We start from the raw sequence: 17,667 nt of genomic DNA on the forward strand, positions 1-17,667 counted from the left end.
TTATCTTGTGCATCTTAGTTCTTGTGCGAGTTGCTCAAGTTAATGAGAGGTTTCTTGTTTTTGGGATGGTTGAAAGTAAGGAGCATTTGGAATATTCTTACTGCATGAGCTACCAAATGCGAGCAATGCCCTTGGGTATAGATTTAGCGAGATTCATCTTCCAATGAATTTGTCTAATCTTCAAATTTATCTGGAGGACCGCCACCATGAAAATCGCCACCATAAAAATCAGAAGTTCAGAGACTTAATCTTGGAAGAAATTTTGGTATTATGCTTGGTCACAATTCCTTTATTTTTTTTTTTATGTATATTTAAAAAAGACAAATGGCATCTCTCTCTAAAATGGAAAGGAAAACGTAAGAAAGCAATGAAAATCTGGTTGAACTAGGATGGACCGGTTTGGTTCAACCCAATCTGGTTCAAATGATTTGGGCAGGTCCATTGGACTGGGTTGAAAGGATGGCTCTGTTTGGAATTAAAGCAGGTGTAGCTGTGTCTTCAAATGAGAGGGAGGGCAGCCATATGTTGGCTGTTAGTTAGGTCTCAACCCTAACCTTTCTGAGGCAGAGGCATCAACTGAGAAGAGCTCGATGGGTGGCGAAGGTGGTCATTGTGGCAGCAATGAGCTTGAGACAGTTGACAGGGTGATGTGTGGCAGGTGATCAGCGTCCTGTGGTGAGATTGGAAGTGAAGGAGCTGTTATTAGCGACTGAGATTAGGTTGAGGACTCATCAACAGAGCAACAGTGCCCAGATTGACTGAAAATGAGCAGTGGGGAAATCTTGTGGTGGAGATGCCTGACTGGTGGCTGTGGGGGGTAGAGAAGTTGACAATGAGTGGCAATAACCAGCGACTGGTAACCTACAGATCTCTGACTGAGGCTCTAAAGTTGTTGATGTTGTTTTTTTTCCCCCTTCTCTTTATGGTTGGTGAGATAGACAAGTCTTTTGCTGTTATCCATATGAGGGGGGAGGGGGGGAGAGAGAAAGGTGGCAAGGAGAGGGAGGGAGCAGGTTGTTTGGCTCTGATACCAACTGACGGAGATTGGCCGCGAAGAAAGAGAGGAGGAAGGAGGAGAGAGGGATACAGAAAATATATTCATTAATCTCCAGCCTTCCTAAACCCTTTTCCGTCATGATTATTTATAGGAAACTAAGAAATACGAAAATATGACTAAATCCTTGCATTTAAAATCCCTAAGACTCCATGATTTAAATAATCTAAAAAAAATCCTAAAAGACAAAACAGTTAATTGTCTAATTACTAAAGTGACTTATTGCGCTTCTTTCCCTGCCCCACTGAATAGTTTCAATTAATGGCGTCTCTTCAAGGGGAACTCTATTACAAAGGTCTCCCTTCATTTCACTACTCTTTCAATGGCAAGTATTTAGTTCATCAAACCCTGATCCTTCTTGCCCCCAATTTATGCGAAACTAGGCATAGACCAGCTCCCACAAAGATCTGGTGGAGCAATGTATGAGAATATTGTTGACAGATTTTAAAATGCTCTTGGATATTAAGTTGTCTGTGGTTGGAATCTTGAGGCCAGTAGGCTTCCAACAAGAAGCGTGAGGGCATATTTTTGTTTGGGCCAACTCCAGGATCCAGTATTTTGAGGGACTGGCCTACCTTTGTTTGCCTTGAAATGTGAACTCAGCCTATTTTGATAGTTTAGGTAAACTGGGGCTATGGTCTTGTCTAGGTATGTCCACCCAGTGAGCTTTGTCTAGGTTCATTGCCCCATGTAAAGTCAACTGTTTATTAAGGCCAGGGGAGAAGATTGCGGGAAGAGTTAATTTTTTGCTGATAATCGTGGGAACATATTGATAAAATTAGAGACTAATGAGGGGGGAGATCTTGGGAATTATTGCAGCATGGCCTACTTAAGGGGGCTGTGGGTGGAGTTAGAGGGACACATGTTTGTAGTGAAGAAACCTACATCTAAACAAAAAGCTTAAGAAGAGCTATGTTCAGAAAAACCTAGCAAGGGAGATACACATCAAAGGGAACAGGGTTGGAAAGAAAAAAAAAAGAGAAGAGGAGACATTCATGTTGGAGAGATGATCAAAAGGGGTGGAGCATGATGAGCTCTCCCAACAGAATGGACTGTGCCCATTGCTTTGGTAACATTTGTAAGCTCTTTTCTAGTTCCTATCTAGCTTCTCCTTTTCATGACTCACGACATCATGCAATTGAAAATGCAGTGTTACTAGATTATATAAATATATAAATAAATATATTATAATGTGTTGCTTACATCACCAGTTCAACCACTGGTTTGACCCACCAGTCTGAGTGATCTGATTGAACTGGTGTCTTCATCGGGTCGGTCACTGGACTGGGTTTTAAACCATGCATTTAGCTGTAGTTCCAGAGCTGACTTAGTTTCACAGACCAAACTCTACTAGTTGTGTGTCCTAGTTTTGACATAGGGTTTCATAAATGGTAGTTAATTAAATCACCTAGGTAAAATAAAAGGTACTGGTGATTCCATTGAAGTTAAAAGGATAGGTAAACCCTAATCCTTCTCATATATTTATGTCGCCATCCGTTGAGTGTCTGATCTTCGGAGCTGCACGTGTTGACAAGAAGGAAATGACTTATGGTGGAGCATTCATTTTCTGAATGCTCCTCCAATGGAAGCCCCACTCTGAATTTTTGAAGTTTTCTCCCCTCGTTCCCCGTTATATTTTTGCTTTCCTGGTGTGCGAGTAATTTGTCACGGCTATTCTGTACAACTGAACTGACCTCATTGCTATTTTCTCAGGTCATGACAACATTTATGGCCCCACCTCCTGCAGCAACTTTTTTGGCATTTCATCCTCAAGACAATAATATTATTGCCATTGGAATGGATGATTCTACAATTCAGATATACAATGTCAGAGTAGATGAGGTGATGTATCTGTCCTGGCTGCATAGTCTTACAAAATTTATTATTCAAGTTAAATGGGCTCGAATCACATTCCTTTGTTACCACAACCTAGGCATTATTCCAACTGTTGAACATTGACTACTTGAATCTTTTTTCTCATCTAACTCAAGTCCAGCCTTTCCTTTTTGGTAAATTGTGTTATTCCTTTTTTTGTGCCATAACCCATATTGTTCTTGATCTTCCTTTGTTCGAACAGTGACCTCCAACTTCAAACTATCTTAGCTAATTTTCTACAATGTCATTTCAATAGGTGCTACCCCCTATACTTTCACCTTTTTTTAAGAAATCTTTTCTTATATTACCACCTATCCTTCTCTATATCTCCAACTCAGATTTACTCATTTTCTGGAGATTTTCCCCCTTAATTACCCAGCATTTGATTCACAATAGCTTGAATGCTCTGATTGGCACATTATAAATCTATTCTACCAATTCTAGAGGTAAAATTGTCTAGGTTTTATTTATTGTGTCAAGAGAATGATAATCTTGCATATTTTTCTTGTGAGGGTATATGATAATTCATTATAGTCATTTGGTTCTGTAGATTTTGGGGAAGATCTGAAGCTGATACTCTTGATGCTAGTGTACGGTTGCCTGTTTGTACAATTATACCATTCTCGATTAGCTTTAGAATCATTTGACATTGTTAAAGCTTGATATACATTGTTAGCCCACAACCTAATAACTTAAGCTTTTAGGTAAAGTGGTAATCTAACATGGTATCAGAGCTGGTTACCAGGAGGTCTGGGTTCTAGTCTTCTTGCCCACGTTTATTGTGTGTGTTTAAAAAAATATTATTGTGTTCCCTATCATGGGTGTTATTTATCGTGTGTTTGTCTTTCCATGTATTGGGCTGCATGTGTGGGGGAGTGTTAAAGCTTGATATACATTGTTAGACCACAACTTAATAGCTTGAGCTTTTAGGTAACATGGTAATCTAACAAACATCATTGTGTAATTTTTTTTTAATAATAAATTTAATGCTATCATAAGCGTTATCTGTACGAGTTGATTGGATCTCTTTCATTGACATTTTTCTAAATTTTTACAGATATGGGAGAATTTTGATCATTTTTTAATTATATACTAAAGAATTGAATGGGCAATGGCAATGGTGATTTCCCATTTTTGAGAATCAAGGGTCTAAGTTTTTATTTTATTTTATTTTTCTTTTTATTGAAAAATAAGTATAGTATTAAAAAGGAAATGATGTACAAGGCTGGAGAATAATAAACAGCAAACCAATCATGCTGCCTGAAAAAGCCAATCTCTTGAAACAGCAGCAGCCAGCTGATAATGAAGTGAAATGATAAATCTTATCCCAAACCAAAGATCAAGAAACTTTTTTCCCTTGAAAATTCGAGTTTTCCTTTCCATACAAACAACCGACGATACAGCATACAATGCACATCCCCAAGGGAAGATCTGTCTTTACACCACTGAAATGCTGAAAAAGAAACAGCTAATATATCCTCCACTGAACCCGGACAAACCCAACTTTTCCCAAAAATGCTAAAAGAGTCTATTTTCCATATTTTCTAGGTGTAAGAACCAAAGTTTTAAAAGGTGAAGGTGTAAGGTTAGGTGTTTTAACCCTTAAGAGGCAAGGTGTGAGGTTAGGTGTTTTAACCCTTAAGAGGCAAGGTGTAAGCCTTAAGCTGTTGGGGCATAAGCCTTTTTAGAATTTTATATTTAGGTAAAAATATGTGAATAAATTATATATTTTTTAAAAATAAAGAAAAAAATTAAGAAAATTACCTATAATGTAATATATATATATATGTTGCAAACTACCTGTTGGCCTCCTAACTTGAATTCATGACAAGAGATAGCTATGCTATTATAGAAAACATAATTCAAATTATTTTCATGATTTAATATACGACTCTTAGTTATTTTTGAAAGGTTGAGGTTTAGGAGTTTTAGAAATCAACTCATATTATGACATTCCTTTATATAAACACGTAATTAAAATTTTCTAGTCAAGTTTAACTTGAGAATCATACACCCAAAATGCATAAGCCTTAACTAAAAAGGCACAAAGGCATGCCTTTTTACAAATGCGTAAGCCTTAATGTGTAATGTGTTAGCCTTTTGGAATTTGGTATTTTAGATTGAGCCTCAAGGCATTTTAAGCATGCTTTGCCTTGAGGCGAGCCTCAATACGAGCCTCGATTGAGCCTTTTAAAACGTTGGCAAGAACAATGTAAAACAAATGACAGGCAGATTCAGAATTAATCAACATGGAGAACACTCACTTCCGGGGATATAACCTTAGGAGACCTCCTACTCTTCAGAAAATTGATAGTATCAACTCTATTAAGAACAACCAATTGAATAAAAAAATCCTTAATTTTTGAGGGACATTTGGCATTCCAAGTGCAATAATATAGAGAAAAAGACAAGTTTTCCTGGATCAAAAACTCAAAGAAAGATTTGCAGGAAGAATCCGTCAAAGTTTCCAAACTCCACTTCTTCACATCCTCTTTATTGGATGGAATACAGCTCTCTAACAACCTTAACAAAGATGCAAGCTGAACCACCTATCTATTTTTCAGAGCTCTACAGAAATGGTTTTTTCTTGGCACTTGTTAAATAATTCTTTTGTATTCTTTTAGTGGTTTCTGAAGCATGTTTAGCTTTTGCATGGATATCTTTTGTAGGTCAAAATCAAACTTAAGGGCCACCAAAAGCGAATAACAGGGCTTGCATTTTCCCAGACTCTAAACGTGCTAGTTTCTTCAGGGGCTGATGCTCAGGTCAGTGTTTAGTTGGTTAAAGATTTGTTTCTTAAGCGTTTGCTTTTTATGGGTGCCTGCTACTTATTGACTTGATTGGTTGTAAAAAGTGAAAACACTATCATTTTTGCCTGTTTGCATAGAAGGGAGACAAAAGACTATGATTGTCATGGTGTAACTGCAGACTTTCATCTCTACAGTTTGCACTTAGGCTCTTTTTTTTTTTTTACTCCACTTTTCCGTTTCTGGAAATAATCTGTATGGTAGCTCAAATAATGGAAGAAAAAAACAGGTAAAATGTTGATTATCTATCGGACTGATGGCATGTAGAAGATGAAATATCATCTATTGGATGAAATGGTACACAGAAGATGAAATGCTGCATAATTTTAATGATGAAAGCCACTTCAAAGTGTGCTATGTAAGTCCCTTTCCTTTAATGTTTTGGATTTAATTGGTTAATTGGTAATGATGACTAGTGTCTTTGTAATATTACTCTCTCTCTCTCTCTCTACATATATATATATATATATATATATTCTAATAGAAATTACATATATACAACTACAACAGCAAACCTAGTCTTAAGTCCCACTAGGTGGGGTCGGTTACATGAATCCTTATCTGTGATCATGGCTCTTTCTTTCAACAAATCTAGGGCTATTAAATCCTTAATCACTATCTCATTCCAAGTTATTTTAGGTGTATCCCTACTCCTTCTACTGCCCCTCACAGGGACTAGCTCACTTTTCCTCGCTGGCGCACTATTTGGCTTACGTCGTAGGTGCCTAAACCATTTGAGCCGCCCCTACCTTATCTTATAGTTTACAGGAGCTACACCTAACTTATCCCAAATGTATTCATACCTTAGTTTATCTTTTAACGCAATGCCACTCATCCATTTTAGCATTCTTGTTTTGTCAACTTTTACTTTATTGGTATATTGTTTCTTGGTCACCCAACATTCTTATCCATATAGCATAGTTGGTCTTATAATCGTCCTATATAAATTCCCTTTTAATTTTAAGGGTATTCTACAATCACACAACACAGTTAAAGTGCTTCTCCATTTTACCCAACCTGCTTTAACTCTATGCATTACATTTTCTTCAATTTATTTTTCAGCTTGCGTAATCGATCCAAGGTATTGAAATCTACTAGTGCTATTGATTTCTTCATAATCAAGTTTAAATTTGTCTCTAGTATTCCTCCTACTATGACTGAAATTACATTTCATATATTTTGTTCTATTTCTACTTATCCTAAAGCCTCTAGATTCTAAAACTTCTGTCCATAGTTCTAACTTAGATTCTACTCCACCCCTAGTTTCATCAATCAAGAGAATATCATTTGCAAGCAACATACACCATGGAACCTCATTTTGGATGCTCCTAGGAAGTTCATCTATTACTAAATCAAAAAGATAAGGGCTCAAAGTAGATGCTTGATGTACACCTATTGTGATTTGAAATTCCCAGTATTTCCACCTGTTGTCCTAACACTAGTCATTACTCCATCGTACATATCGTTAAAGACATTAGTATACCAACTACATGCACCATTTAAAAATAAAAAATAAAACCGACCACGGAACTTCCTTGGGTACCCACCGTACCCTATCATACGCTTTCTCTTAAGTCAATAAATTCCATATGCTTGATAAACACCATAAGCAGAAATTATATATATATCAATATATAATCTATATTATATTATGTATATTATAAATGTATTTCATGTTGTATATTATGTATAATATCAATAAATATAAATTTACACAATTTGTCATGCTTATGTCACTGGTTTGACTGCAAATATGACCCACCGGTATGACTAACTAGATAACTTCGTTAGGTTAGACACTGGTTTGGGTTTTTAAGTCACGAAAAATGTGAACCAAGATCAAGTAAATCTGGTCTGGAGATTAGGATACTATAAAATCTTGTCCACTTGCTTTTGCACCATAAATAGATGGATCTTCAAACAATCTTAGAAGAATCAAGATTGCAATTCTAGATTAATTGTCCTTACCATAGTTAGAAAATACGATTCACAATTCGATTCATAAAATTCATATCAGTTCCGCACCAAATCAATTCGAATCTTACTAGTGAATCTAAGATTTGCTGATTTTGCGGAACCTATCATTTCACCTTGTTAATCTATCGAATTGATAATCTATTGATTCACATGATTTGGACGTATCATATCCTGACAAACTTGACTAGTTCAGAACCCTAAAACAACATTTCTTTCTTTTTGATTGATTTTATTTTTACACGACTACCTTCCCTTCCATGTCTAGCTCAACTTTGTTCTTAAGAAGAGGAGAAAATGGAACTTTAGGTCTTTTGTTGCCTTCACAAAACCTTTCTTCGCTCTAGGAGGAGTATAGTGCTCCGCCATTGAGAAGGTGTGGAACACTCATTGGCTAAGGTGTTACTCATGTTGGTACTCTTGTTTTTAGGTTTTTTTTTTTTTTATAAATCCAATAGAGAATATGCATGAAATATATATTTTTAAAATTATTGATAAACACCATAAATTCAAATTTTTATTACTTGTTTTTGATTCCTTCCCTTAAACAACATAAAGTTCATTATTTTGTTAATATTTTATAATTCATTCTCTTACTTTTCATTCGTTTAGGGAAATCATACACGTGAAATAAAATTTTTTTCTTATCAAAATTTAAATGTATTTATTATTTTGCTTCTTGTTTGTATATCAATATATGCATGTCATTTTAGAATTGATTTTTGAAATTTGCCAAAATCTTGTGATTTGATTCAATTCTTGATTCTTGATTCCTAAAATTGGAATTCCGATTCACAATTTGAATCTGGGTTTGGCAACTATGGTCCTGCAGTGTATAATAATTTTGATACACCTGCAGAAAGAAGATAAGAAGAAATTGCTATAGTAGAGAAGCACTTTGATTAGTGGAATGTGGTCTCTATTTACAGAATTGTTTTTTTCTTGAAGTTTTGGAATGCCTAATTCATTGCTTCTTTATTGGTTTATTTATGCTTCTTTTTATGATTCTCCCCTGTTCAGGTTGGAATCTGTACCATCCAATCAGGCTGTTATCTCTTAACAGTCTATATTGCACCATTTTGAGGCAACTGTTGGATTGCCCATGTTGGGGCACTGTGAGTTGTGGCTTGGTTGCTAGGTTGACCAACCAAATTATTGAATTGGTTCATCAGGGCAAATTTAAGCAATTAATTCAACCTACTAGATTATAATATGACCTGCCTGCATAAATTTAAGAACCTTTATTGTGTCTTGTACAGATGAAGCAGGCTATCAGAGCGCCGCATTGTGCCATGCGTTTTTTTTTTTTTTTTTAATATGTGTGCACCTGTGCAAACATCATGATGCAGCACTCTTATGTCATTGCACCCATGTTAGGAGTATATAATGTAAACAAAATTCTCTTCCTTTTCCAATGTGGGATAACTGGTTAAGTCTCACTGGCTTCTTGTTCTTTCCTTTTGTAGAGTTTAAAACCATGCAAATTTATTTTGAAAACCTTCAACATTATCATACAATGCTGTGGCTGGGTCGTGTAAACTGAACTTGTGTAAGAGAATGCACAAGGCTCCCTTGCCATTTTGGATGCTTGAGGAGGGTGTGATGTGCACAACCTTTCCCCTACATTTTTAAGAGGCTGTTTCCATGACTTTAACCTCTGAAAGTTTGGGTGTTACACTGTCAAGGCTGGCCCTATGATTTGGGTTGCAATCCAAAATGTAGTCGTGGCTCCTCTGTTTTTCTTTGAGACAAGCTTTAACATTTTAATTGGGAGGGTGATGTCCTCTGCTTTGGGGTGGGCTGGGGTAGGGTGGGGTAAGGCTCCTTTTATTTATTTATTTTTTGCTTCTCTCTGCTGCCCTGTGTTTGTGTTGTTTACAAGAGTGAAGCTGGTCGATGTGCAAAGAGGTCAGAGGGATTTGTTATCACAACAACTTTTTTTTTTTCTTCCCCTCATCTTTTGTTTCTTTGTAAGTCTCCTTCTCTTCCAATACTTAAACTCAGTCTTAGTAGTTTTTCTTCTTTTATCCCAGAAAATATCCTGTGAAGCTACAATTAATTGCCAAATTAGTCTTAGTAATTTTTATTATTTTATCCCAGAAAATATCCTGTGATGCTACAATTAATTGCCAAAATTACCTTCTGTTTTATTGCTTGCATTTTTGTTAAGATGGAAGAATTGGAAGAATAAGATTTGGTGATTACATCTGGGAACACCTCGTGAGAAGCGGTTGAAGTTTTATTAAATAGGCGAGTTTATACATAGATGGTATGGATATGTTCAGCGTTATATAGATATATGATGAATTTTGTTGCTTTCTTAGGGAAGTTCAAGTAAGTTAGAATCCTAATTTATTCTGTTAAGTGTTGGCAATTGAAAGCATATTTTTAAAATACAAGATATGAAAGCAAGGATGTTGTCTTATTTCAGGTGAGATGTAAATTGGCGTAGAAAAAAAATGTTTGAATAAATTAAGACAAGACATGTGCTATAGCATAACCTCTAAGGGAGGTTTTCTCATTCTACTAGTAATTAGCATAAATATAAATAATGGTGAGGGCCATGGGTTAGCTTGGGGCCAACTCTTGATTCTCAATTCAATATATAATGAGGGGTTTAGTAGCGTTGCCATTTTTTATTTCGGAAAAATGGAAGGAAAATTCTTAAAATAAGTTTTTAGAAAAGTAGGGGTTTAGTTGTGATGAACTTTTTTCGCTCTCATGATACCTATCCTAACTCACCTAACTTTCATTTTTTATCACTGTTGTCCATGGCTGTATTAGATCCTTGCTCTATTTGCCCTTGGTTGTTTGGGTAAGGGTTTTAGAACTTTCATGATGGATGTGTAAGTTAATGGATGGGATTCGTACAATAAATATTCGGAAGTTTTTGGAGTTAGGGCATGGTTGGAAGGGAAAAGGTTTTTCAGATTTTGTTTCTGGATGGGCCAAAAGTGATGGATGCTTTTGGCTTTTGGGAGAATGCTTGTGGAGGAAATTGCAAATGGAAGATCAGGGGATTTCGTTGCAGGAAGAAAACAAGCTTCGGCCTGAGTTTCAGCGTCCCACAGTCGAGATGGCTAGGGCTTTGACTGGAGTTGCAAATGGTTCAGAGGCAGCTAGGGTTTCTTTTGGAGAAGATGGGTTGATGAGGGCTATTTGGTGTGGGCCTAGTCTGGTTAATTTTTTGGACCTGGGCCTGTATTCTAGATGTGAATGGGGGTTCTTTTAATTCTCTGTTTGGCTCAGCCTTTATCTAGCCCATAATCAGATTGGACGTTTGAATTTGGGCCATATCAATGAAGAGTTGAGAGGCCTGACTATTCAGCAACTGGTCCAACTAAAGAGACTGGCCCAAAATCTTAATGGCATAGCTCAAAATGGGTATATGACAAGGAGGGGTCTCAAACCCAATTATCTCTTTTCACTTTTGAGCCAAACACTGAATCTCACGCGAAGAGGTGCCTGTATCTGATTCCTCTTCGAAGAAGAACCTAAGGTTAGCTTGGTTTCACAGGATAGCAATTGCTTGGAATAAGATGGAATACAATGAAAAATTTGGGAGAAGAGGGAGTAGCTATTCTTTGTATATTCCTTATTATTTCATCCAATATATAGTAAGAAAGGAATAGACTTTCCCATGGTGAAATTTGGGAATAGCTATTCCTTGTTATGGATTCATGAAAAGTTTTGAGTTTGTTATTTGCTTTATGATAACAACATAACTTTTTGTATAACTAATTGTAACCGACTTATTATAACTAATCTATTCCTAGGAATAAATGTTCTGCGTGCCAAAAGTAACCTAAGTGCTGTCTTGACTCTGCAAACTTCATCTTCGAAGCAAATTCATGATGGCCCACGAAGGAGCAACAATATTGGAAGGAGTAGAGGGAAAGAAGCGACTAATGAGAGGTTCGTCTCAATTAATTCTGGAAGGTTGGTAGGAAAGGAAACTCCTGGAGAGAGGCCTTTTAGTGGGCCTTCTGCAGTGGATGATTTTTTTTTTTGGGGGGGCGGGGGGGGGGGGGAAGGGAGGAATCCACTGGCGAGGAAGCAAATTTTGATTAGTTTAGGGGTCAATCCTTTATCCTCATTGGAAGGCGGTGCAGATGGATGTTGAAGTGAAGAAAAAGTTTTGAAGATAAGCCAGTTTATTCTGGTGAGATAGCTAAGAAAGTTGTTAGGAGAGATTCAGGAGGACATTTAAATATAGTGGAGGAGCCAATTGTTCCTAGGGATGATACAAGGGAAGTTAGATTTTGCAATTAAAAGAAAAAGAATTGGGGGGACATCTTGGAAAATGGTAGTGTTCACTTCAGTGATTTTGATTGTGATGGGGGTTTGCTTTTGGAAAGATTCAGGAACAGAATGGGTATATTCTTGATTCATCTGATATGCTTGGGATTTAATGTTTGCACCGCCGCCACCTCCTACGGAACAATTAGAGGGGATTAGCATTTTTGAAAATAATGTTTGGATTCAAAGCAAATGGAAAATGAGCGTATTTTGCCCTCCCCTGTAGCTGAAATTTCTGGGAAGGTCAACTAGCTCAGCATTTGGATAATTTGGGTTTGCATGTCTTATTGTGGAGGAAATGAAATTCTATTAGATGGTGGTAAAACTAAAGTGAAAAAGGGTAGAAATTAGCTGACTTGAAGCGTTTGGTGAATTACAGGTGAAATGTTTAAAAAGGGGTTTTCTTGGTTGATTATTGTTAGTTTTTTTTTTAAAAAAATATTTATTCTTTTATTTTGTTCCCAGGAATTAATTTCTCTCCCTCTCTTATTGTATCTTTTTTTTTTAAGTACTTTTTTGCGCATTTAAAAGAGTTTAGATTGAGGATACTATTGAGTTGGATTTTTCTTTTGGTTTAGGAACTGAACAAGTCAAACTGAAAAGGAAACATTTGGTTCTTAAAAATGAAATAAGGCTTAAATTTGTGTCAAATCTTAAATAGTCTACATACCGTTAGGAGTGTAATCAGTTTGGGTTGGTTCGGTTTTGACCCAAACCAAAAACTGAACCGAATTTATTGGTTTTTAAAATCCGTAGATTGAAACCGAACTGTACACTGACGGTTAAAGTGTTACAAGAACCGATTAAATTGGTTCAGTTTATCTTTTGATTTTTTTTTTCTAAATTTCAAATGTTTTACTTCCTTCAAAAATTTGTCAACTAGTTGGGCCATACAGGCCTATGGCATGTGTTGGCTGAGCTCAAATTTTTGAACCCATGGCCATAGGTCAACATAGGTTGACGCAACCTTAAGGAGAGAGAGCAGTTACAAACTAAGGGGACAAGAAGTCCACTTCAAAAAAATAAAAATAAAAGCGGAAAAAGAAAAAGGGCAAAAAAAAGGAAAAAAAAAACAGAAAGAACAGTTAACCAAGGAAACCCATTTTCAATGCCTTCCTATCGTAATTCACCAAGTACTTCAGTTTTGCTAGCTCCCTTGACCCTTCTTCGCTTTGAACTTACTCCCAATAAATGCACGTCCGTTCCTCCCAGCATCGCTTATTTTCAAATCCAATTTATCCAATATCTCTTGGGCTTCTAAAGCCTTCCTAGAAATCACGTCCTCTGGTGTAGGTAAAATACCATCATTGCACTGCATTTTTTTATCCAACCCCTTATTATCATAAATCATAAATCGAGACCCCTTCCAATCCTTCCAACAGTGCTGGATTAACATATGAAACTATGAAAGGTTCCCAAGATCATCACAGGATTCAGAAACATATCCATATTGTTCCTGAATCTCATCCAACAGCAAACTCCATCATACTCAAACTCACTCATGACATGACTGACTGTCATTATCAAAAAAATCTCTCCATTTCTTTACCTCATTTTCTTTGCTAATTTTATTACTTCCTATATCCTTCATCTTAGCAAGTGCATCTTCCACGATACTTAAACTTACCTGCAGAATCTCTCCTTAAACCGGAATGCTCTCTCTTCACTTCATATACTTTCCTCATTTCTGCACTCATCAGAACAGCCTTCTGGCGAGCATACACCTTTGGACCCTTAAATTTTTCTGAGTTAAAACCTTAAGCATCAGATTTTGTATACAAACCAGCTTCTTTTTAACTATTAGTCCTGTATATAACAGACATTTTTCTGAGTTAAAACCTTGAGTATCAGATTTTGTACCCAAACCAGCTTCTTTTTTACTACTACTCCTGTATATACCAGCCTTTAATTTATCTGCATAACCAAAATCAACAACTGATTTGACACTTATATCATTTTCTTCCTGAACGGTTTTCAAAAACAAACTAAAATCGTCCTGATAACATGTCAAATGTGTATCCGCTCTAAGTTTGTCTTTTATAATTGAAGAGAGGACTTGGACTTCGTTAACAACTGTCTGATTGCGTCCGTCTCTCTTTTTTGGCTTCTGTGAATTTTGGGAGGGGAATTGACCTGTTCACTAGCGGGATTGGATACGGGATGGGCCTGGTCGCCCATGCCCTCACCATGGGACTTCTTAGAAGCAAGACCCCACTGAGAAAACCCTTGTTGAGGAGAACCCTCTTTAGAGCATAGAAAGTCCTAACAAATTTTTATTTAAACCGTGGGCCTGTTCTATAAGATGGTCAAATTTATTAAGAAAGAAGACCCTCCTTTCTTACATACCTGGCCCAAGTCCACGATGAGAACCAGAACCAGCCAACCCAGACCAGCTTTTGTGTCCTCCTCCTCCCTGATAACAACCCTAGCTGCCTCTACAATGCTCATAGCGACCTCTGGAGCCCTAAGCATTTTCACCTCATGGATGTTCTCTTCCGGATGAGCTGTGATTTTATTTGGAACCGTCACTCCAGAATCCTTCAATTGCAAGTCTCCCCCACTGCGAAGACATAATGATATGATTTCATACGACTTACATCACCTTCGCCTGATTTCCCTTCCAGCACTACCTTACTCCACGACTTGGGAGTTGAAGAGCTTATTGCACCTGCTTCTTCAAGATCTAGGCGAAACTCCTTTGCAGACTCGCAGAACTCTTTCGCATGTCTTTGCCATCCATCACCTTTTACACCTCTAGGAATGAACACCAAAAAGTTCTCCCTTTCTCCCTCAGCCCTAGCTCCCAAAACCTCCCCACCCTCATCCACCTAACAGCCATCCAACATAGAAGACTTCCCTTATGAACATTTCTGGATCTTCTATCCAGCCGAACGAACATTGGTAAGCCATCAGCAATCCAAAAAGCTACCTCTTTTGAGAGTTTAACCGACCTCTTATAAGAGGTTGTTCTCAAACACGCACAACAAAGAGGTCTCCCCCTCCCCCTCCCCCTCCCCCTCCCCCTCCCCCAATCTCAGATTGAAGGATTTAAGTTCAATCTGCACTGAGTCCCTTAACATCTACGATTTGTGCTGCCATGATTGATTTTGAGCAAGGCTGAGAGAATCGTTTCATGAAAGACAGAGTGACCCATCTTCCCTATTGAAGATAACTATTACTCTGTTGTTCTGCACTCAATGTTAAGATTTTCATTATCTCGAAGTACCATTGAGCCGAACTTAGTGGAACATCACATTACTTTACAGAAAAAAAAAAAAAAAAAACGAAGTACATAAATATCAAGTTTAGAGATAACTTTAAGCATAATTTGCATTTTAGAAATGGATCTAAGCAGTTAATGCTCAGAAAAACACAATTTGGTGCAAATCCCAGGCATGGGAAAATGAGAGCATGGGTTTGACGTTTTATAGAAGGGGGGAAGGGTCCTCCTTTCAGTTGGTCGATGTGGGACAATTGTTCCCAATTCCCACTCCCAACACCCAAACAACAATTCTCAAGCTCAATGTTCAAAAAGCCCTCACAGGTTCAGCCCTCCCTTGTCCACATCGCAAAGGAGAAATGTGAATGAGCCTCGCGTTCTCTATAAAAGTCCCACCAATTCATTGTTATTATAAAATGTAAATCAATCAAAAGTTTAATTACAAACATAAGTATGCACTGCATGTAGAAATTAATAATAGATGTAAGAACATATAGGAACAGAAACAAATATAACAAATATTTAAATTTGTATACTAATGATTGTTTACCAGTTTTTCAGTTTGATTCTTGTGTAAAACTGAAACTGAAAACCATTTTCTAAAAAATTAAAACTGAAATCGAAAGCCAAAATAGAAAAACTGAATCAGAATGTTAAACAATTCAGTTTTGGTCTAGTTTTCGGTTTTCAGTAATTTCTGTGCAGCCCTACATACTGTCTTTTGAGTGATGGATCAAAGGATTCAAAGCCCTTGTAGTGCACCCAACATGGGACTTGATTCTAGACATAGTTAGAGCACATTCTATGAGATTTGAAAGAAAATATTCAAAAGGCTTAAATACTTTTAGAAAACTTTGTTTTTTCATGAGAACTTTTTTAGATTTTAGAGAGTGAGATTTTTATGAAAAAATTTCAATATTTTAAGAAAATAAGGGCCCATTTAGTTGTGGGCAACTTTTTTAATTTTTTTAGTTTTTCAAAGAATTATAAAAATTAATTTTTTATTTGGTTTTCCAAGATTCATGCTAAAAATATAGGGAAAAAAAGTTCATTTAAATTTGTATACAATTTTTCATTTTTTTTTTCTAGATTTCAAAATAATTACAACAAGGACAAATTTTTTTTTCTTTCAATTTTTCTATAAATTGTAGTGTTTTGAGACCATGGATTTTGGGGCTTGAATTTTGATTTTTTTTTTTTGGACTTTTGGAAGAAATCAATACATAATCCACACAAATTAAAGTATATAGTCCAAATTTCATACTCCGATACACAAAGTGAGAGTTAGAAATGTAGAAAATAATAAAAAAGATGTTTTTCAACTTTTCTATATAAATTTGGAAAATGGAAAACAAAATGACATTTTTGTAATTATTTGAAAAAATTGGAAATGAAAAATAAAAATATTAGCACAAGCAAATAGTGCCAAAACATTTTATTGTTGTTCATTTATTTCACAAATGTTGTAAAAATGAAAAATTAACATGCTTCTTCGTAATTTTTCCACTGGCCCTAAATTTTTCTGTTTTCTTTGAAAAACTTCAAGTTCAACAATAATTTTCCTTTGTAAGGGATTTTAGGAAAAAAATTATTATTATTTTTAATTGAAAAATAATAAATATATTATTAAAGAAATAATGTTCAAATGAGGAGAGTGGCAGAGGGATCCTCCTAATAAGAAGAGAAAAAGCTAGAACAATACAAAACAACCAACCAATCATGCTTAACATTCTCAATATATGCTCCTTTGAAACAACTAGCACCAACAACCTATAAATGAAGCGATATGTTGAATCTTATCCCAGATCAAAAAACAAGTCTTATCCCAACAACCTAGTCTTACCTAAAAGATCAAGAATATTCTTCCTCTGCGACAAGATGGTTCCCATATGATATCTCGATACTACTATACCCTTGATAATCATCACTAGTGATCACAATGTCATCAACAAATGCAATGAGCAAAATCTTGTCGAATTGGGTATGATGATAAAATACAGAGTGATCTACTGCATGCCGTTGGAAGCCAAACTCAACTGCTGCAGCACTGAATCAACAAAACCATGCTCTGGGAGATTGTTTTAAGATATATTAAGAGTTCTTGAGCTGACACACCATCCCTGGCCCCCCCTCCCAAGCAACAAACCTAGGGGGGAGTCGGATTTACTGTTCCTAATCCCCTTAATTATAGTTGTGGACCCATCAACAAGGGTAGCTTGTGGTAGATTTTTAGGATATTGGAGGGCGAAAAGTTGGTTACAGTAGTCGTATGATTAGTGGTGGTAGAATCAATAACCCAAGGACTAGAGGGAGAGATATTGGATGACATACGTACTCTATTATTACCTTTCTAAGCAAAAGGTGCAATGTGATAAGATGCTTGGTGAAGATGATTGATACTGTAGAAACCTTGAATACTCTTCCTTTGATATAGTTAT

The 17,667-nt window shown here is 36.4% G+C and overlaps 1 protein-coding gene across 2 annotated transcripts in view; it reads left to right on the forward strand.

Moving 5' to 3' along the window:
• LOC131160257 (protein TOPLESS-RELATED PROTEIN 2-like) overlaps positions 1–17,667 on the forward strand; it is a 43,492-nt gene that overhangs the window by 21,875 nt on the left and 3,950 nt on the right. For both annotated transcript variants that reach the window (XM_058115710.1, XM_058115712.1), the window contains exons 21-22: positions 2,768–2,896; positions 5,599–5,694. In XM_058115710.1, coding sequence (XP_057971693.1) covers positions 2,768–2,896; positions 5,599–5,694 — 225 coding nt within the window. The remainder of the gene's footprint in view (positions 1–2,767; positions 2,897–5,598; positions 5,695–17,667) is intronic.

Source organism: Malania oleifera, chromosome 7 (assembly GCF_029873635.1).
Source record: "Malania oleifera isolate guangnan ecotype guangnan chromosome 7, ASM2987363v1, whole genome shotgun sequence".
NCBI lineage: Eukaryota > Viridiplantae > Streptophyta > Magnoliopsida > Santalales > Ximeniaceae > Malania > Malania oleifera.